We start from the raw sequence: 23,003 nt of genomic DNA, 5'->3' as shown, positions 1-23,003 counted from the left end.
AGAACTAACAAAGTATAATTTTAAAGAAATCTGAATATTCACATTAGTGGAATGAAAGAATTGAAAGAAAAAATGCTCTACCTTTGTGAATTAAGGCATTTGTAATTATTAAAAAAATCCATTTCTCTTAAAATGATCTTGTACTGAGCATGATGATAGTGTTGAGGTTTCATGACTGAATTTTTATTCAGTCTTTTTTAATTTTTAAAGTACTGCTTTAGAACCTTAGTGGAAAAACCCTACTCACTGGGTACCCAAAAGTGGTTGAGGTGTGTGTATGTACGTGTGTGTATATATATAAACACATGTATGTATATGTATCATAGAATACATATATATTGCATAAACATAAAGAAAATTTTCTATGTTTTAGAAAACCTGCAGTAGAAGTTTCTTATCCTTAAGGTATTCTGCATTCACCCACAACCTGTCATTCTGGGAATTTTCTTTTATGAATTATTTGACATTTGAGATCTGGTTTCATATTATGTCTAAATTTCTTTAAGTCCAAAATGTTTCTGAAAGGACTGGTTGTGCTCTCCTATCCCATCTCATTCATTTTCTGTATTGGATCCAAAGATCGTGTGACTAGGAGATGGTTTAACTTGCTGATCTGGCAGAAGGTTGATTTTCCCCTCCCCTTAGATTACTTTTCCACTGGGTCTGTTTAGTTCATTGATCTGTCTCCACAGTGTTGTAATTGCTAGAGCTGAATGTGGAGGAGAGTTAGGGGTGGGATCATCCTTTGAGTGCAACTTGTATTTGCATACAGTGAGGCTTATTGTGAAACTACACTCATGTCTCAAATGTATGGTTCATTTTGGGCCAGAAGTCAATCCACGTTGGGAAGAATTTAGCTTGCTGTAGAGTCTGTATCTTGCATTTGACTTTTTTAATGTTAGTCCTTCAGCTACTGCTCCAGAATATGGACGTCAGCTCAAGGCAACATACTTTTGCTCTCACCTCTTTTAAATGCTGCTGCTTAGTTGAAATGCCAGGTGGCTGTGAATTCACCTGGCTGTTGGCTGTTCTCTCAACCCTGGAACTGTTTTCAGGGATCCCTGACTTTATTACTGTCTTTGGATGCTGGACACAGTTTCTGCAATCCATTCATCTGTAGGCAGGCAGATTTAGAGATTAGATAGGAACCTCATCTGAATGGTTGTGTACTATGTTCATCTGTCTGAAAGAGGAACTCAATCTGAATTAAGCTGAAAATGCTAGACAGGAGCACGCTACCAATGTATACTATGTGTTGCTTTGTAACATGACTGGGTTTAAGCTACTTTTTCTGAATCCCTTATGTCTTCTGGGGTATCTAGCTGAGTAAAGAGCTGAACCTCTACTGTATGAAGTTTTGTAGTTGTTTGCTACCCATGTTACTACTTGATACTATTTTCTAGACCTGCCTAACTACTAGTTTTCCTATCTCCCATTTCTTGCCCATTTAAAAAACAAAACAAAGAAACGTGCATCAAATGCATTCCATGGTGAGCTTGTTTTTGGGAGAGGCAGGAAAAAGAAACAGCAAGAGAAAGATCTGACCTGTTGCTTTGCTGATATCCTTAGAAAGCTGAGATTCCATTAGGGAAAGGCTGACATATGAGTGCAGATGTGTTTGAAATGCTAAGAGGCTACTGAAAACACTGTAGAGCACTACTGTTTTGTTAACACCATGGAAAACTTAATACTTTTTCTAAAACACTTAAAGCTCAGAATCACATACACTGCAAAGATGAAACTAGTATCCACACGGAGCATAGTGGACTGATCTAAACATGACTGAATTGTTCAACTCTTGCAACAGATCGAGGCTCTTGCTTTGGTAAACAGATTTAGTAAGGATATTCCCAAGTTGCTAGTGTATGCTCTGAAGTAAAATTCTCCTGTTTCTCCTGGAGACTTGCTCTAGGTAATGTACTCTGAAGTAAAAATAGTCCACAGAGGTATGAGTGCAGTTGCTAGCTTGCAGACTTTTTCTTTACAGCATCCCATAAATCAGGAAAGGTTGTTTTGAGTGGCTGTGCTGCCTCTAATCTTCACTTCGGTGAAGAAACTTGGTAGCTGCTGCACCCTATCAAAGGGAGCCATGAGTGGAAGAAAAGTGGAATGCTTTTCCCTCAAGATTGAGAAGTATTTTGCTACTGATGCAATGAGTTGGAGTCAAAGAATAGGACGTTGTGGTTTGCCCCTCCTGATTCCTCTACCTCTGTTTATACTGCAGTTCATCCAAAGGTAAATTAGTAAACAAGATGGCTAGCTATTGATCTATGTTCTTCCACTTCGTTTTCAGTTATTCTATCAAAGAAAGATTGATTGTTCCTGTTTGGTGTTGACTAAAGCACGTGGAAAGTTGCAATACAAACCAACTGCTTCATTCTGCTAAATTTTCAATAGTAAACAAATTACTCTTCTTGGCTATTACACAAAAAAGCTGAGTCTGTCACAGTTGTCTTCTAGAGCTTTAGGCAGGTTTTGTTCTCGAAAGGCTGCTGGAACTTGAAAAGAAATTAAGTAGCCTTTTATTTGTATTTGTTTGTTATCTGCAGATAAACTCGATAGGCTAAAGAAGTCTTTGTTTTAAGAAGGATTGAGTTGTTCTGAATAGAAGTCTGTAGAGACAAGCTTTCCTAGAAAAGGTTCAAGAGAACATACTATAGAGGCAAACACCATATCTTCAATTTTCAATATCTGGCCAAAAAAACTACCACCCTGTTTTAGTCAGTCTATAGTCTTCCCAGTGTTCAGCTACTCAGATCTGGCTAAACTTCAGCAGTTCTTTGGTCTTAAGTTTGTATGAGGCACTAAGTTACTAGTTCCTGGTCTCTAGTATTTTGGAGGGTAAAATACACTAAGTGCTTACAATAAAACTCTGATGGAGAAGCCTTCTTTCCCATCAGTGTTCTAGAAGGTGCTTCACTGGGAAATTATCAGCCAAAGAATAAGCATATAGGAAAACGCTTGAGGAGCCAAAGTAATTCTGAAAGACTCTCCTCCAGATTCTATCTGTAATGTCTTCAGGACTCTGGAAGCATTTCCTTTCTTGTCCCAGCAAAGAGAACTCAGTTTGAATATTGTTGCTTGACAGCCTTAGCATGGTCTGTTTTTTTGCAGTACTAGCGATCAGGCCTCTGGATACAAAGCGGGGGGGTCCTTTCCTGTTGATAAGGTCTTTGTCAAGTAAAATTATGGGTCTCTTTAGCAGCCAGCAAAGTTTCCAGAGCTTTGTTCATGGGAGAGAGTTTTGAGATTACTTTTTCTTCTTTTTTTAGGTTACAAAAATAAATTCATATTTATAAGTGAGAATGCAAACAGATGAAAGTCTTCATATGTGTCAAAAAGTGTATTCTCTTAGTCTTGGTTAGAAACGCAGCCTTCCTTGCCTGGTTGGTGTTTCTCTTCTTTTTAAGACTGTTCAGTTCAACCTGGATACTTCCATTTAAATTTTAGTTGAAATCTGTGGATGTTTGAGGCCACTAGTCAGTGAGGCTAAGGGCAGGATGGAGGAATAGAGCAAAGGGTGCTTTATAATGCTATTGATATTATTTTTTATTATTTTTTTTCCTTGTCTGGTGTCTGTTAGCCCAGGATCTAATCCTGCGGATGCTAATGGATGGGCAATTTTGAGAGTCATCGTAGACTTGGAGGGGACTGTAAGTAAATACCTTCCACCAAACCAAATGTTTCAAGTCCAGTGAAGAATTGTTTTACCTTAATCCTCACAATAACTGTTTATGGGCCATCAAATGAAAAAAAAAAAAAAAATTAAAATAGGCTTGCAGAGAAACTTTCTTATGCCGACTCTGTAGGTTGATTTGTTATTTGCATAAATTTTCATTTAGGTTTTTGAAATGCTGAGTAAAAATGAATGTGGAAAATATGGGATAGTTATGCTATTTATGGCTTTCACAGATCTGCTTTGTGTGGTTTAGAAATGTTTCCATTATTTCATTTTAGGGTTAAACGCTGTAATTGTGTGGCAGTATTTCTTTTCTGATAGCACTTTAAAGGCCGTATGAATACTGTACGCTCACTATATGCACAGACTTATTGTATTATTGGTGTGTGTATTTTAGCGTGAAGCGGCTAAAGACACGTAGGTCAGATGAAAGATGTGTTTTTTGGAAAAGCAGTGAGTTTGAACCTTTTTTGCATCCATTGCTTTTTTTTTTTAAATTCAAGACTGTTCAATGCCACAAGCTTTTTGTTCTGTTTTGTCTGTCTCTTTTGGCAGTGGTGCTGGCAAGATTTGAGGTGGCTGTTTTTTTTAGCTGCCTTACAAAGGATTTACTCATTAGCCCTATTTTATGGGTTGAGCTAATTGTGATTTGTCTTGCTGAGCGGTATTATGCAGTTTGGGCCAATTAAGTGAATCCACTTACACCAGCGGATGTTGTTCCAATGTGTAATATTGATTTGAGCTATAAAAGGAGAATGACTTGTTTGATTAGATTTCTTTGTCTAAACAATGCTTGAGATCTTATCTAGTGTACCAAACAGAAGTGTTCTCTTCACCGAGTTTTTTTTAATTGCTGCTTAGGTTTAATTAACACGGTATATGCAGACATAACAGTTTCCCTATATATAAATTTTGAAACAGTACAGAAGAATTGAGGGGGGGAAAATGTGTCTTGCAACTCAGTATAACAGTCTCTGCTGCATGAATGTCAACTTGTGTTGAGACCTGGGGATGTGTAGAGTGACCTACTCTGAAAATCTGGGACACTGGGGAATCTGAGATCTACCTCCTCAGAGATGAAGTGGGGGGAGTGTGTGTATGTGTTAATTAGGCATTTACACTGAAATAAATGGCATCTGTCACATGATAAACATCAGAAACTGCTGAATTATGTAAAATCATCTGTGGAAACTATGTGGGTGATACTAGGCACTCTGTTGGGAGACACATGTATTGTGTTTGTTCCTCTGTTGGCTCTCATGACAAAGTCAGCCTTTACTTTTTGGAATTAGTAGTTGAGAATCACTACAAAACAAATTGGGGAGAAAAGCACTGCTATCATGAATCAGATCCATAAGAAGATAATGAATTCTGGAGTTGCTGAAAAATTATAGTGCTAGGGATCTGTAAATTAGTGTCTTCCAATTTGTTTTATAGGTTGCATGTGCATTGAAAATAAGTGTTGTAGTTCTTTGACTTAAAATAATTTTTCATATATTCTATTTCCATACCAAGAAAACTTCTGTTTTTTAAATGTTGAAGGACATACATATGTAAATGTGGGTTGCTTATAATACAGATTTCAACTAGCAATCTGCAGCAGCTGAATGACTTCTGGAGAAGGCTGCCTTGATTCTACTGTACTAAATAGAATATCTCTAGGAGTGCTATGTATATTTTAGGTAGTGAGCTATTAATTTTCATCTCTCAAAATGATTATTATTTGAGATACAGTTTTGATTAAAGGGATAATTCGGTAAACTCAGAGTATGGCTGGGCAAGAGAGCATGCTGCTGTCAAAGGAGTACATGTGCTACCCTCCAGGATAAAGGAGAGCTAACATAATCTAGATAATTTGTGTACTGACTAGCTCTGATTCAGTGCAGCCCTTCCAAATTGAGTCATCTCCTACAAAGCGGACATTGAATATTTTTGTGGTGCTTATATTCAGAATTTTGGGTAATGGGCATATTTCTCTTCTGGGATATGATGCCAAGCCCTGGCACCAAACCTGGTTTATAAATCCTCCTGAAATACAGAAACATAATGTAGAAGAAGGATCTCCAAAACCAATTGCTGCTGCTGTTATTACCCCTTGTTGTACACTCAGCTCTGAGAGCTGCTGCAGCCTGGAGTGGTGCTTGGAACCAGTCCAGACCAAAATGGCTGCCTAATCAGCACTGATGGGCTCCTTGCTTTACGTGCCCATTTGCTGGGAACGTGGAGAAGAAACACAAAGCTGTTCCTGTGCAAAGATCTGGCAGGATTTACTGGTTTAGGTGCCTTGTCATGAAGGTGGCTCCTGGACCTAAACCAGCTTTGGAAACAGGTGGCCATTTTTGTGCAGTTTGTCTCTGCATTAATAAGCTTGTTGGACTTCAGCTAGTTCTTGTGTCTGTATGGGGTCCTGAAGAATTGTGCAATAACATCATTGTTGTACTTCAAATTATGTCCAGTTGTCTTTGCACCTTAATCCAAAAGTAGTTACGCTATTTAAGAGGATTCATTCTAATGTCTTTCTGCTAGGACTCCCTGCTAAATCCAGAACATTTTTAGTAGCTTATTTGTCATAGATGCAGAGGTGAGGAGGCTGTGGTGGGTTGGTTGGTTGATTGTAACTGATTTGAGTTTGGGTTTCCAAAGGTGTAACAAACCTATACAGGGATTTGGATGACCCAGTTTAGTCTAGTTTTTTAATTAGGTGGAGGTTCTGTAAAATGATGATTTAGTAGGTTTTGGTGAATCTCTCATCTTATTTCTGTTGTTGCTGTGGTATAATTAGCCCTTGTGAAAGATACTTAGAATAACTCTTACAAAGCTTAAAACTGCTTTTACACAAATAAGACGTCTTTTCATGATTTTTAGTTGGTTTTATTCCCTAACATAACAGGTCCTTGTAGCTGCTCAAGATGCTGTATCTTTTGAGGTGCAGGTAGCCTAGTATGATTAAAACTTGCAGTATAAACCATTTAACACTTTAAAGTTTGTCTTCTTTCCCAGCCTTTGTTGTTATCCATTCATAGTTGAGAATGCAGGGTCAGTTCTAATATTTATGAAGGAATTGCATTTCTTCAGGAACCTCCTGGGACTTGCTTCTTTTTTTTTTGTTGACATTGTTTTTGTAAACTAAAACAGAAAGGGAGAAATTAACCTGTTAAAGTGTTAGTTGTAGTAAGTTAGGGACAAGTTTTGAATACCTAGGATTGTGTGATTTAAGTCAAGCACTAAGCAACTTTGAATTTGAAAAGAAATATTTGAAATTTGTTATGCTTGAGGAAGGAGAGTTGCTGGATTTATTGAACTATCTACAAATATTACATTATTATAAGTCAGCTTATAAGTTAATTAGACAACTTATTGCATTATTATAGTAGGTTTGGAGAGAAGAGTTTACTGAATTGTGGTGTGAATTATGTACAGCTTGGTAGTTAAGCTGAGAGATTCAGGTGTCATGTAGATTCAAGTGATGAGTTTTGTAATGTTTACTAGTAATTATGGTTAGTACAATTACGTTTCTGTATAGTGTACTGTAAATTCTGTAGCTTATTTGTGTTATGGTATTTGGAGTATTCTTCATGAACTACAGTGCATTGTGAAAGAAATTAAATGCTTAGAAAGGGGAATTGTCATAATGATTTACTAAGAAAAAACAGATGCTGTATTCCCAGACTATATGTGGACTAGTTTAATCATATTTTTAAAAAAAGTAGATATGTAAGAGATCCATAGATTGAAGAGCTGTCACTGGAAACCTGGAGGTTTTGAACTAGTGGGAAGGAACAGAGACCTCTTTCTTGTGAGTTCTGTTTGGCACTCTGTGTCACTTTATTAGGTAATGCGAATGCGATACGGCTACTGTTCTGCTGTTTTGCTAAATCCATGTGTGGTGTGTTAGGGTGTATGCAGGGCTGAACGGCCACTGCACTAGAGAAGACACTAACAACTTGCAGTGAGGTAAATAAGGAGAAATGGATTTGCCAGACTACAGGGGAATGTGGGAAAGGAAGAGTCAAAACTCTGAAGAGTTGTGGTGATGGTGAAACGTTTCAGAAGAGGGAGAAGATAGTGGAGGAGGAAAGTGTGCAAGACTGATATGCATAAGATGAATGGTTTTGCAGTATCTTCTGTGTCTGCTTTTGATGCTAGTATGTTGGTGTCTGTGTGAGAAGTGTGTGGGTGTAGGGTTTTTCTCTTGATATCTAAAAATAGCTAACTAAAGTTAGTCCTTTTCTATAAAGAAGTTTTTAGGTTTGCAAAACACACATGCTTAACTGTGCTTAAGCTTGAATAACTTTGTTTAGATATGTAAACTGTGTTGGAATTTACAACAACTTTAAGTATATAAATTGATCATGCAAATAAGGATATCCACTGGCCATGCTGTTTCTTGTACTTAGTGCTTCAGGAAGGATGACAGGCTAATCTTGATAGTGTTTGATCAAAATAGATTACTGACTTAAGTTGCTGAGGTGTACTTATTAAAAAGCATTAAAATCCTGCTGCATGATTGTCTATGCTAGTGCTTAGTTTTTTTGATTCTTTGCTGGTTTTAATGTAAGGCTAATGCTGTAGTGGTGAAATAAAACCATTGTGACTTGACAGAAGCAGTTAATTCGAACGTGGAACGTGTGGCGATTCTGAGAGGTTATGTGGACTCTCAGATACTCAAGCATACAGCAAATTTAGAAGCTATTTGAGATGCCCCAGAAAGGAACTTGAAATTAAGTGGCAAGTTAATGTTCCTTCCTGGTGGTAGGATTAGCTCTTGCAAAGTTCAGAAAAAGTCCATAAAAATGAAGAAGAAAGTAAAATGCTTAATAACTGACCCCTGTACTTGTTATACATGTTTTTTATACTAGAGTATTTATTTCTCACTGTATTATTCAAAATATTGTTTGACTATTGCTTGTCATTGTTTCTAGATGATTTTTTTCTGTCCTTGTTTCTTCTGAATAAGCTCATAGTGTATGCAGGCTACAGTACTTCTAATCTTAGTTTGTCATACTTGACAGCCTTCATCCTACTTGTAAATAAAATTCTTTTTCACAAAGAACAATATTCTATGTTCATAAACTAAAACTATTTTAAATTTCTTACATGTGAATACTCATTTTCTAAAAGAACACCCTTTTTAATATATTCTCAGTTTGGAATGCTGAAGATGATAGCAAATATTTCATAAAAATAACTTCAAGTTGGTAGGCATTGGAAATGTCAAACTGTCAGTGTAAACAAGTCTTACTGACACATAGCTAATATAATATTACACAGTTTAAGCAATCGCCTGTTTTCTGAAATATATACTGAAAGGGAACTTATAAAAGGAGAGCAGAACAAGGAAAAACTGATTGCTTTGATTCTTGGATCTGTGTGTATCTTTAAAGGAAAAGTACTCTGAAAACATGTTGAAGACCAATCTAATTAAACTTTTGTAACTTTTTCTTCAAGGTAAGCGTGTATAGAAGTTGTCAGTAGACATCTTCAAATCTAATGTCTAACTTCAAACCTAGCTATTTTGTAATTCCTGGTAAAACGTTGGAAGTGTTTCTCTCTTTTGTATAGTTCAGATCTGACTAAAAAATGTTTGGCAAATGTATATAAATGAGGATACAATGGATTAGGAATCAAACATGAGCCTGCTTAAATAATTCTCAAGATTTTCTGGTTCACGTGTAGTGATATTGAACTCTTTAGTCATAGGCTTTAATTTGTGCATGGTGCTGACCTGATGCTGTGCAGGGACACTCACTGCATCCCTTCATTCAATTCACTCTAATTATCCCCAACTTCCTGGGGAGCCTGCTTAGAACTGGTCATGAATGTTTGTTATTAAGTATTAAGATATTAGACTACACTGGTTACATGTAGCAAAGTAGTTTTTAGTCTGCATTTACATATAGATGATCAGTATAGGAAGCTGAAATTATATTTTTCATGATTTTATTTAATCAAATTAAAATAATATATTGGAATAATAAAACATTTTGATAGTGACTTGAGCTCGGAGTTAAATGAAATGAGATTTAATATTATTGTGTGAGTTCTTGTATGTCAATGTTGGTAATTTCAGTGTGTATTTTAGAGTGGTTATGGTATGCAAATTATCTTTGAAACAATCAGATTTGTGTGCATGTTTGAAGATGATGGTAATTATTTTTGTTGGGAGCATCTGTTAATGCAGAATATTGCCTCTTCAGGTTCATGTGAAAATGGCGGATGAAGCTGTCTGTGTTGGCCCAGCTCCCACCAGCAAAAGCTACCTCAACATGGATGCCATCATGGAAGTCATTAGGAAAACCAGGGCCCAAGCTGTGAGTCTGAATGAGTCTATCTGCTGCAGCTGTTTCATATATAGAAAGTAGAAAAGCCAGAGTTGGTATTTTTTTTTAAAAGAGGAGGGGGGGAAGTGATTGAATATGCTATTCCAGTTAGTTCATGTCACATGAGTTAAATGTGTCCGAAATCGCTACTGGAAATCAAAGGCTTTGTAGCATCTGGCAGCACTGGTCGCTGATCCTGCAGGTGGCTGCTGGATTCAGCTTTCACACCAGGGAGCAGCTTCAGTTCATTTCCAAATTTGCTGGGGGAAAAAAAAATCCCAATTAGTTTTGAGCACTAACCCTTTATATGCCGTAATGGCTTTTTTGAACGTTTTACAAAGTATGTCCAAAAAAGCTTTTGCTTAAACTTAATTTGAAACGCTTTCTAAATTATACACGTTATTTGCGGAAAGGTAAAGTAAATGGTGCATCTTGTAGTTATTTTTGTTTCAGAATGTTTACAAAATGCATGTTAGCTTATAGGTGTAAATATGGGCTATTCTGTGTTTCTCCGATGAAATTGGCCAGAGATTCAAAGCTTAACAGGAATCAGTTTTGGAAAACTGTGTGGTCATGTTCACATGCCTCATGTTCCTCTGTCTGTGACACAAATGTATGATACAGAGCCTTTATTAAAATACTTGAATATGTGTATCTGAGCAACACTAACTTCTCTGAAACAGTTTGGATCAGCCTTGTAATTTCTCTCAAGGATGATGTTTTGGTGTAGTGCTTTCAGGGGCCAAAAACTTTCTTATAAAGAAAAAACTATTTCATTCCATCTAAGTTTCTGAATAAGGAACCCAGTTGTTCAGACTCTTTTAAAGAGGGGAATAAAACATCTTATACTTCGTCTGTCGGAGTATATTGGTTCAAGATTCTTATGTGAATTGTGAAAAATAAACGGAAAACTTTCCCACACCTCCTCTCAAGTAATTACGCCGAGTGCGTGTCAGTCTGAATAGCGAACCAGGCACACCAGGACATGTGAGTTGGGAGCGATGAGGCAGTAGCCCGTGTCCTCCAGCAAGGGTCGCTGGAGGTGGGAGGCTCGTGGCTGCGGACCCTAAGACCGCTGTTGTCATCAGTGCTAGAAACGCTTTGGGGCAACGAGTACTTTATAGTGGTTTCTGAGAAGAATGTGGGTAAGCATATATGTGGAAGTCTGCAATGAGATGTGACAAAATGGAGTTAAAAAGAGCAGGAGGCAGAATGCCAAAGGGAATGTGTCTGTTCCTCTGCAAACAGCACTTTTCTCCCTAGTCAGGTAAGGAGCAAGTGTGTCAGAAATGGCAGTTCAATGGCAGCGAGTCTTTATAGCTTGACTTTAGATAGATAAATCGGTGTGTTAGGACAGTTTCTTAAGGTACTCAACTAATTTAAAGGCTTAGAGGTCTACTGTACCTTCCTCAGTGTCTGAAAAGGTGCTAGCAAATTTAGCGTCTGGCTTCAGAACTCAAATCAACTTGAATTTTTTTTTTTTAAGGTACACCCAGGATATGGATTTCTTTCAGAAAATAAAGAATTTGCGAAACGTTTGGTAAGTTATTTCTATTTGCTTGGCCATGAATGATGCACTAGGTGGCATGTAGTCATTCCAAGGTATCTGAGGAATCAAGATACCAATTCAAGGCAGTTCTAAAAGATGCCATAAGATAGGGGACTTCTGTGTGCTTTCTGTGCATGTGGATTTCTTGTATTTTGAGGGTGTAATTGCAGCCCATGTTTTCTTTTGGGAAAAGGGGATGTGCCTGTTTGTAAGAACTTTACCAAGGATGTAAGAACCTTTTGGTGTTTTCACTTGTGCTTGTACTGCTTATGAGGCTGCTCTGTAAAACTGGGCCACTGAAATGATCTAGGTTAATCTAGGTTAGAAGTATCTGTTTTTAAATGATTGTTTTGGTGATTTATAGCACAGCTGGTGAACAGCTGTATCAGCAGCCCTGAGAAGGTGCTGAACTGCACTTTCAGGATGGAATAGGAAGCTGTTTAAAAACTGGCTTCTCTGCTGGAGGTCATGTATTGTGGAGCTACAGTCTCTGAAAGGACCAAAGAGTAAAGAAGGTGCTGTTTTCCCTTCATGTCTGAAGTAAAAAAAAATATTATTCACAACTTTTTTACTTCAGTGGGGTGTTTCTATATTACTGAAACTGATACGTGGACTTTTTACTGATATTATTATTTTCAAAAAACTGATGCAGCTGCTTATAAATTTGAGCAGTGCTAGGAGAAAGCTATGCATGCAATGTTTGAGCAAAGTCCTGAGTGGGTGCTGTATGTATAGTCACTGCAGATCATGTGTTATTGTCTATTGGTTTCACTGAGGATAAGCACAAGCACATATTATGCTGGAATTGCCAGTAAAAAGCTGTTGCAGCTACCAACTTTGTTACAGAGTAAACAAACCATATAGCTGAAAAAACATCTTGTCTTACAGGTGGCAAGATACATTTATTGCTGGTTTTGAAAGTAATTTGTACCTTTTTGGTTCAGGGTGAAAACACAGATGAATGAGTCTGTAAAATGATAGCTCTTTTATCATTAGCGTTCGTGGAATAACTCTTGTTTCTACATCTCTTCCTTGACTTATGTCCCATTTGGCTTGAGTTCTAACTGTAGTATAGACCTTTACTGTTTAGTTGGTTATTTGATGTTAAAGAATACCACTTGCTCATCAAGGAGATTATTAGGGAGTGAAATATCAAATTTTTGTACTTTTCAGTTGCAGTGCTTCTTTTTAAAAGCCCTCAGATAAAAACAAGTGCAGGTTCTGTGTAACACTGAATGCATCTCGCTGGCTTCTGAGTGATGTTGATGTTGAAGTTGAAAGGGATTTTAAACACTTGGTGTTTGCCAGGACTTACCAAATCTGGGGTGATCTCTTACATGTTAGTTTTAGGCAGTTTAGCAGCTTTCTTCTATCCCTGTTCTGCTTCATGTAGCAGAGCCTCTTTTTAGAGGGAAGATTCCTGGTTTAATTTATAACAAACTGTGTTCCTGCTCGATTGGGCCAGCAGACTAACTGGCTTTAGTTGGCAGTTCCTGTGTGTTTGTGTTTTTTTAATAATAGTAAATTAATGAAACAAGTGCTTGCTTATGCTATTTTGCTGTATATTTTGTTGCCGAAGATTGAAATTTGATAGTTATTACTCTAAACTGGGCACATTTCCTAGTAATCTGATTATTATTTGGTGATGTAAATTACAGTATTAGTGACGTGATAATCTGGAACACTTTTTCTTGCAGGATTAAGCAGAAACTACAAATGTTCCTGTAGATCCACTCTCCCTTCCGATTTCTCATCTTTTCACTCAAATCCTTGTAACAGTAAATTTCTGAAATAATGTGGTGACTAGAAACTTATTCAAGTTTGGGTTGGTTCTGCAGTCTCAAAATAGCTTTTAATTATGTTTCAGAAACCTGGTGTGTTTTGTTCTTTAAAAATATAAGAAAGTAGTTCTGATTTGCTTTCTGAAATGCACTATTTAAAGTCTCAATTAAGATATAGTCATGCTTCCCTTCATGTCAATGGCTCTAGAGTATCAAACCCCTAGTGAGAATTGGTGAAATGATCTTTTTATCACTGAGGGCTGTTTATATTTTTTCAAGACACTCTAATTAATATATTTAGGAGTAAAATTTGCCTGTTTCTTTTCTTTATTAAAGCCTGTAACAAATGTTACAAACTGTTGGGAAGTTGCCAAAGATGTGCTTTTTTTCCTGTTTTTTTCTCCCTATCCTTGTCTTTGCACATACACTATTTTGTTCTTTTGTGCTAAAAGTAGTGATGAAACTTAGGCTTATTTCCTGGTATGCATCTTCTCTTTTAAAACAAACTACCTGGATTCAGAAACTGAGAAATACACTAAACTTTCTAAACTTGCCAATCTGTCTGTAGAGCAGTAATGAGCTCAAAGCAAAGCTTTGTCTTCAATTAACACATGGAGGGTCAGTTCACATGTAATCCCACTGTGTGAGATTTGAACAAAAGCATGTCTTTTTGTTCATTATTGCCTAAATGATTCATGGAGTAGCACACAGCTGTAGACAGTCCTTGTGAAGGATTTGATGGATACATTGAGAGTATTGAAAGTTACTAGTCCTTATTTTTTAATTCTTTAGAAACTTAATTTTGTTCTCTCTTAGAATGGAGGAGAGCATAAGTAAATGATTTGTTGTTTCCAAAACAAAATTTCCAAAAAGCAATCAGTGGGTGAATATCTGGCGTGTTGTTCACTGTGAACCAGTGGAGTGGTGGTGCATTCAGTCACCTCTTCATGTGCGTTTATTCTGGTTGCTCTTGATGGCTGACAGAAAAGGGATCCACGGCATTTGTATTAAATGAGTCTGTAAAAGATTTCCTGGACCCTAAGATCTGTTTCTTAAAGATAGATACTTTAATATGAGATATTTTGAGAAATTTTTAATATAATGTTGATAAGACCAGTTATTATGTGGAATAACAAAACATGGCTTTGTGCAATGTAATTGCTTAGAAGTGAATGTAATTCCTTAGAATCATTCTTTGGATTCTAATTTTAATTCAGAAATTTGAGCTGTACAACTTAAACTCTTGCAGTGCTTTATCAAAATGATCTGTACATTGAAGTTGTAAAATTCAGTGCGTAAGTTGTTACTTGTAGTTTATGCATGCTTCCTTCAAAGAATAATTCAATAATATTCGATATTGATATATATCTAAAGGTGCAGTTAAAATCTACTGCCACATTGGGGGTGGGGAGGAAGAAATTGCTCATATCTTTCTCTAGATGCTGTGCAGAGCTGCCGGAACAGCTTGTTCCTTCAAGTTTTAGAAGAATTTGGTAGTGACCTCTGTATTTAGGTTAACTTGTTTATTTTTTCCCATTATACAAAACTAATGCAGACCCTCTCTGAGAAGCTCTATCACTTTTATTGTCTGTGACAGGCCTTTGAAATTTGGAAAGAAGGAAGTCCTGAGACTAAGATGAGCCTTTTGGTTGGCCTGTTGTTGACAGACACGCTTTTCTGAAATTGCCATTTTCCTTTCCTTGCTTGCAAACCTCCAAGGGCAGCTCTTGTGGTGGTGGGTGGGAATGCTGAGTCAGGTCTCTTCATGTATGAAATACTTTGGAATTGGCCCATGATCTCTGACTCTTCATTTCCTCCTCTTCTTACCTGGGTGGAGAAGGAAATTGGGGAGAAAAGTGAGAGAAAGCAAGTATGTGACTGGGTTACACAGTCATTATTGCAGAGACAGTGCTTCTTCCTGTGCTCTAGCTGATGTTGGCAGCAAGTAGGAGTCCTGTTCCTGTAGTTGAGGTTATGTATGTACTTGCTTCCTGGTAATAGTTAGAAGCTTAAACCTTGATGCATGGTGACTCGGTGTTGCAGTTGCTCATAATGGGATCAGTTTTCTCCTTTTTAATTAAAAGAAAAACATAAATGAACTTCCCCTTCTGCTACAAAAGTCGTTTGGGAAGCTACTGTTAAAAAAAATAAATTCAGCTAAATCCCTTTGCAAAGTCTAGTATGAAAAATACCAGTTTGCAGGATTTATATCTTCATTTTGGTCCCTTGTACATGTGTATATGACAGAGTGCCTGTTTTCATAGATGATGCATTGTGATGTGTTTTCCCCAAGAAACCTATGTAATTTGCGCGGAAAATAATCTCAGAATAAGAATTAGGGTTGTAAATGCAACTTTTTGAATCTGGAATGTTATTCTTTTGAATGCAGCCTTGACAATACTATCCTGACACTCTTGAGGCAAAAAAAGCCAGCCACTATTCTGTGCCAAAATCCTCTTCTTGCAATAGAAGCCATAAACATGGTGGGACAAAAAGATTCAATTTTGGAATAAGATAAGGACCTTAGTGGAACAGTCCTAGTGGAACCTGTTTTTATACATCTCTTGTGCCCTTTCAGCAACTACTGTTCGGTGTGACTAAGAGAATGACAAAGCAGCCGGCGCTGTTTCTCTTTACCTTTGAAGCTAGATTAACATTCTTGGTGGAATTGAAAAAAAACCCAACAATGTATGGTCTGAAATAAATGGGCAAACAATGTGTATTGAAGTGGTTGATCACATGTTTGTAAATGGCTGTAAGTTTGTGATGGAAAAGGTAAACCAAAGAGCAATGCATGTTGTGTTCTGTAAGGGGACACGTCTGACTTGTGAAGAACTTTGTGCAGGTGGATCTGCAGCCCTACACACAGCCAATTATGGGATAGTCACCTTTTAAAATGTAAACTCTTCATGGTGGCAGTGTTTCCTTACAATTGTTGTGCATGGCTTTGTTATTTGTAAGCAGACTGTCAAGTTCCTTTATCATGATTCAATGGATGTTACATGTTTGAGAAGTGTTTTGTATAATACTCATGCTGTTCCCACATGCATTGGCTTCCTACCTGGCAGCTCATTTGACTGGCTAGCATTTGCATTTTCCAAATTGCAAAGTGGTGGTTGAACAAAGGCAGCTTTGGGAGCTTGGTGTCAAGAAGCTGCTTACAGCCGAGGTGGTATCCTTCAAGGAGTGGAGCAGAGCTGTTAACGTGAGTCTCTTAGTGTCCTTCCATGCATAGTATGTCATTGCGTACCAAAGTGGTACGGTGTCTACCACCACTGCCTGTGGTGACTTAAGGTGCTTAGATGGAGACTGCAGACTGTGCCCCTGCTGGGTGGTAAAGGTTAGGTGATGTACTTGTCTAGGTGAACTGGTCACCAGTTTGCTGTTCAGAAGAGCTCTGCTCATGAACCTATAATGTTGATGGGTGACTATTTACTGTTCTGGGGCAGAATGCTTCTCAATGTTACTTGTATTTAATCTCAAGTAAACTTTTTCCGTAGAAAAAAAACCTTAATCTGCAGTATCACGTTGTGCGAAATCCATGGTAAGTACAGTGTGTGTATTAAATCATGGGCAGTATTTGTCAGATGTTGCTAGTCCTCTGCTACTGCATGTGAGCTAGAAAAATGAAATTGAGTCATCTGACCTATCTACTTAGACACTTCCCAGTGTGAAAGTAGGAAGGCTATATTACTCCTTTACTGTAGAAAACTTCATAGGCCTTTGCTAAAAGCATATGATGCCTTATGTTGTGTCATCAGCATCCTGTTTAAGATTGCCTATGCTACTACAGAAAAAATTGTTGCCAGTTTTACTCTACAGCAACCTTCAAATCTTTATCTTGAGTAACTGCTGTATATAGCTGGAGTACTTTTTCAAGTGCAGGTTTATGTCTAAACTTTAAAACAAAAACCCAAACAACAAAAAAGTCTCAGGGTGTATATCCACAGGTCTTATGGATATAGATGTGTATAACCTGTATGCATGTATTTAAAGATGCAGGGTGGTGTTTTGCCAAAGATCTGTGTGATTTGTGACAAATCTCCTTCCTATTGAGGCTTTTGCCTAAACTCCATAGTCTTAGTGTGGTTTTTTATTGATCTCCTGATTAGGCAGCTTCCTCTGACATGGCTGTCTTGACCTATTTGTATTTGTTTTTCGCTTAGAGTAAGCCTTTATTTTTAACTTGTGTTTTGTAAAGCTACATATTTTCTTAAAATGGCTTAGGGTGAAAGTTTTAACACGTGTGGCAATTCTTAGAAAAAAACACAAAACCTTGATTTGAATAGTAATGTCTGGCAACTTGAGACTCTTAGTGGATGAACTGTGGGCTTGCATGACTTCTGGAATGATTTAATGCTGTGCATGTGATTAAAGAATATATTAGAGTGATTTTTGCCTATTTGGACTATCGTAAGTCACTTAATATTTCCCGTGAGATACCTTTCAACAGCAGTACTTTGGCACGCTTATTAGGGTGTGTGGTTCTGCAGATGAATGGATTTGTGGAATTCTGATTTGTAAAAATTCATTATTTCTTCACACGCAATGTCACTGCAATAGCACTTATTTCTAGGCTTACAAGAATCCTTCATGTTGCTCCTGAAATGCTTTCTTCTGTCCTTTCTTCCGCTGTTGCGGTGTCTAGTTTTAAGAATAAAAACTTCTGGCTCTGTTTCCACAATTGGGATTATATTATCAACTGTACATACCTGTGTATTTCCTCATTGCAATAACAGAAGGCTTGCAAGCGTAATACTACGTAATTATCTTTTTACATAGGTAATATTGTTTCCTTTCACTTTCTGCTTTTTAATTCTACTGTTGATTTGCGGTGATGCAGATAATTGTGGCTGGTTATAGCAAACTCTGTCCGTTCTAAGCTAAGGTGATTTGTTAATTTGTCCCATTCTAGCATAATTGATGTAAGCTAGTATGGTAACCTTGCAAATGTGATGTCTTTCTCTGCTTCCAAATCAGTTTTAAATGTCTCATTAATACCAATGAGGTTGAATTAGACCTGAACCAGTTAAGAGATATGTCTTTGAAATAAGAACTCCTTGTTGCCTTGTGGATTTTAATTTACTTTTGTGACAAGGCAGATGAAGCTTCAGCTTAGAATTCAATGAAAACAATGCTTCCTTAATAATCACTTCTGTTTTCTGCTTGCCTTTTAATAAGTGTATTTTATAGTAATGGATGATAGGTGTTCAGTAGTTTTACATGGCAGATTGAATACTTAAGGGTTTCTATATATTCTTCCTAAAATCTGCATATCAAGAAAATAAATTCTGACTTTAAAGATGAATGCAGCTTAGTGGTGGGATGGATTTTTTCTTTTGTGTACTATTGTGGAGTTGAAATATAGTCAAACAATGATGTATGTGATAGAACCGTTTTACCTCTCCCAATTCTCATTACTTTATCCTTTGTTCTCTAATGTAGTTGAAAACAAATTGCAGCAAGTTATGAACCAAAATCTGACTACCGAAGTAACTTTTTACTAGCCAAGAAAGATGTCGTCTTGCAGCATACTGTATTTTTGTACACAAGGGCTTTTGTTATTGATAGTGATGTATTACATGAGGAGGGATACAAACATGCTAAATGTCTTTCATCCTAAGGCTAAGAGGTAATTACTTTCGAGGGAAGGAGAAAAGTTTCTCTGTTTACTTGTAGAAATGTGTTTAGCTTGAAGACACTTACATTGTAACAAGTAATACTTTGTATTTGTCTTCCTGTATTTTAATGACTCTCTAAGAATGAAGATACTCTGCTGAGCTTTCATTCCTAATTCACACCTTTTTTTTAGTTGACTTTTCTAGTTTTAATTTTAGAGGAGTAATGTCTCCTACCTTCTGACACTTTTAGATCAAATTCTGATACTTGAGCCCTAAATGGATCTACTGAGACCAGAATGTGCTTCATGAAGGAAGAATCATGACTGGCAACTCTTTCAAAGGCATTTCAGTGTGATTTCTCTGTTAGCTGTGGAAAAAAGATTTTAGCTGAAAGGTTTTTGATTAACATGCTTCTAAAGATGACCTATTATCCTGGACTGAGTGGACTTGGGAGGGAGGGGGGGACTTTGTTTTTCACAGTGTGTATTTTGACTGTAATCTTAATTCTGTAAGTATTTTCTTGAAGTTAGTACTTAGGATCGTGTTGAATTATTAGAACTTGATCTTAAAGTTCTGTAAACTTAGGGTTTATTTTATGCTGCTGTTTTGGTTCCTTTTATATTGTTCTATCTGTTGTGTCTTCTATAGGTACTTAATACCTGTATGATATGTTATGTTGCTGCTGTAAAGTACTCGAATCTTCTGAATGGTTTCTACAGCAACAAGACATAACCTACTCGTTTGTTCAGTATAACACAGGATTCACTTGTTTCAAAATTGCTTCTGGAGCAGGAGTTTGTCTAGCCTCTCTGGGGTCATTATTTTCTGTAATCTCTGAGAACTGTTTCAGTTGCCTCTGCATGTTGAGGGGATCACTGTTAATATGCCAGATATGGTTGGTTACTGAAAGTGCATTGAAATACGGGAAAAAATTAATTTTATTTTTTACTGTTAGAATCATAGAATCATAGAATGGTTAGGGCTGGAAGGGACCTTCAAAGGTCATCTAGTCCAACCCCCCTGCAAGGAACAGGGATATCTCCAACTAGATCAGGTTGCTCAGGGCCTTGTCCAACCTGGCCTTGAACGTCTCCAGGGATGGAGCATCCACCACCTCTCTGGGCAACCTGTTCCAGTGTTCTACCACTCTCATAGTAAAAAATTTTTTCCTAATATCCAACCTGAACCTGCCTCCCTCTATTTTAAAACCATTACCCCTTGTCCTATCATAACTGGCCCTCCTGAACAGCCTCTCCCCATCTTTCCTGTAGGCCCCCTTGAGGTACTGGAAGACCGCTATAAGGTCACCCCGGAGCCTCCTCTTCTCCAGGCTGAACAGCCCCCACTCTTTCAGCCTGTCTTCATAGGAAAGGTGCTCCAGCCCTCTTATCATCTTCGTGGCCCTCCTCTGGACCCTCTCCAACTGGTCCATGTCCTTCTTATGTTGGGGACTCCAGAACTGGACGCAGTACTCCAAGTGAGGTCTCACGAGGGCAGAGTAGAGGGGGAGAATCACCTCCCTTGACCTGCTGGCCACGCTCCTCTTGATGCAGCCCAGTTATAGCAACAGTGGAAGCTGTAAAGGATATAGGGCAAATTACATTCAGGCATGTCAGAGTTAAGTAATGTTTCACAGAATTTAAACTGTTTAATGTCGCTTTAACTTTGCCATTCAGTTAGTATCTTCTACTTTGTTTCAGTATCTTCAGGCTGGTTGCATATTTTTACTGTACGGTTGTAGAATGCATTATTCATTCGTGACCTGGTTTCTGCTTTAGATATCAAATACAATCTTTATTTCACAGAATCACAGAATGGTTTAGGTTGGAAGGGGCCTCTGGAGGTCATCTGGTCCAACCCCTCTGCTGAAGCAGAACCACCTAGAGTAGGTTTCCCAGGACTATATCCAGACAGTTTTTTAATATCTCCAAGGATGGAGACTCCACAACCTCCTTGGGCAACCTGTACCAGTGCTTGGCAACCTGCATAGTAAAAAAACCTGTTTCCTGAAGTTCAGAGGGAACCTCCTGTGTTTCAGTTTGTCCATTGCCTCCGGCCGTGTCAGTGGGCACCACTGAAAAGAGCCTGGCTGTGTCCTTTTGCGCTTTCCTTTCAGGTATTTACAAACATGGATGAGATCTCGTGAGCCTTCTCTTCTCCAGGCTGAACAGTCCGAGCTCTCTCAGCCTTTTCTCATAGGACAGGTGCTCAAACAAAGGAAAATGTATAAACAAATACCAACATAAGCACTATTTGATAGTAACTTAACTGGTTTGTCAGTTTCTTGTCAATGAAAGCCTTTAGCCAATGTAACAGGAATGATGATCCTGTAAGATATAAATCTAATAAATTGCTTGCGGTTGCCTAATTGTGTTTAGTGGTTTATTTTGCAAATCTTTTAAATAATTCCCTGGAACTTTAAAAGACTTAACGGCTTGTTATTATGAATGCATTTGCCTTTTCATTTTATCTTTAATTCTATTTGAAGGTTGACTTACAAGTAAGCTTTGTCTATTTACACAATGTTTCATTCATTTCTACTTCATACTGAATGATAGTGATCAATAACCCATAACTTAGAGTACTGCACTGACTGAACAGTTCCTGCTAGAGTTGTGTGTGGTTTTGGGGAAGATAGTTAAAAACATCATTGTTGAAGACACTCCAAGTATTCTTAACTAACAGAAGTATTATTAACCTAAAGTTTGGTGTGTTTTGTGTAGAACCTAATGTCAGCCTCTCACTTGCCCTCTGAATGCCAACCCATGTGTTCAGTTCCTGAAGATCAGGTTTCTAGCCTGTAGCCAGACTGCTGTTCTGACTGTGACCAAGATGGCTGAAGAAATCACTGCTCCCAGTGACTTGTTGCTGTATGTTCCTGTGAGGAGTTATTGCCCTCCTTGGATGTGCTGGAATGACTGTATGTATAGTCACTTTGTAGCCCTGTTCGGTTAAAATTGCCCTTATTTAAATGCATCCCTCCCCCTTGTTCCCAACTCCTCTGTTAAAGTCTTTAAGCTTGTCATGGTTTGATGGGGGAGGGATGTGTGTTCTGGTGGCAGGAGAAAGGCTTTGCTCCCTGTGACCTCCCTGGTTTTGGAACCGCGTTAGACCTGGTTCTGGCCTCCAGATCAGAACTCCTATCCCCCTCCGGGTTGAGCCAGTCGGTGCCTCTGCGAATTGCCCTATTTAGTCGGGACAAAGGAACCAGAAAAGGTGCTTTGCCCAGGAGTGAGGAGAGAAGGGAGGAGGGCATTGCCCCCGCTCCCTGGCTTCCGGCTGGGCAGCTGCCTGTGTTGGGCCAGCACCACCCACTGAGGATGACGGCAGTGGAGCCGGCTGGGGAGCTCGGGGAGTGCCCCACTCCCAGGGTGCCCACTGGGCTGAGTTCACCTGGAGAGGACTGAGAACTGAGAGAAACGGCCGCATCGACAGCAGGTCAGTGAGGATGGAGCAGGAGGAGGTGTGCCGGAGCCGAGTTTCCCCTGCAGCCAGTGGCGAGATGGCAGGTGGCCCCCTGCAACCAGGATGGCCTCAGTGGAGTAGAGACACACTCGCAGCCCGTGGAGAGGAGATGCCTGAGCCTGAGGATGGTAGTGTTGGGATGCACAACAAGATAGAGAGGCATCTGGAGTCTGCATGATGACCCATGCCAGAGCGAGTGGCCACAACTCCCTAAGAATCCGAGACTGTGGTAAAGCCCGCACTGGAGCAATGGGATGGGGAAGAATTGCATCCTGCGGGTAGGACTCACGCTGGAGAAGTTTGTGGATTTTTCCTCGTGAGTAGGGGATTCACTGGAGCAGAGGAAAAGGGTGTAAGGACGACTCCTCCTTTAAGAGAGAAGCGGCAGTAACAGCATGGGATGAACTGACCTGCACTCCCCCATTCCCTGCCCCTCTACACCACTGTGGGGAGAAGGTAGAGCTGGGAGGAAAAGGAAAGGGGGGGGGTGAAGGAAGGTGTCGGTTTTAAGATCTGGCTTTGTTTCTTTTTATCCTCTCAAGTAACCGGTTTTGTTTCCCTTTGTCCTTTTAAGTAACTGTTAATAAA

At 38.6% G+C, this 23,003-nt stretch overlaps 1 protein-coding gene across 1 annotated transcript in view; it reads left to right on the top strand.

Moving 5' to 3' along the window:
- PCCA (propionyl-CoA carboxylase subunit alpha) overlaps window positions 1-23,003 on the top strand; it is a 321,041-nt gene that overhangs the window by 51,700 nt on the left and 246,338 nt on the right. The window contains exons 5-6 of the mRNA XM_086611055.1: window positions 9,877-9,990; window positions 11,486-11,539. Of these exons, the coding sequence (XP_086467181.1) occupies window positions 9,877-9,990; window positions 11,486-11,539 (168 nt within the window). The remainder of the gene's footprint in view (window positions 1-9,876; window positions 9,991-11,485; window positions 11,540-23,003) is intronic.

This window comes from Tauraco erythrolophus, chromosome 1 (assembly GCF_009769465.1).
Source record: "Tauraco erythrolophus isolate bTauEry1 chromosome 1, bTauEry1.pri, whole genome shotgun sequence".
Lineage (NCBI taxonomy): Eukaryota > Metazoa > Chordata > Aves > Musophagiformes > Musophagidae > Tauraco > Tauraco erythrolophus.
The sequence above is the reverse complement of the archived record's forward strand: the minus strand, read 5'-3'. Positions and strand labels throughout refer to the sequence as shown.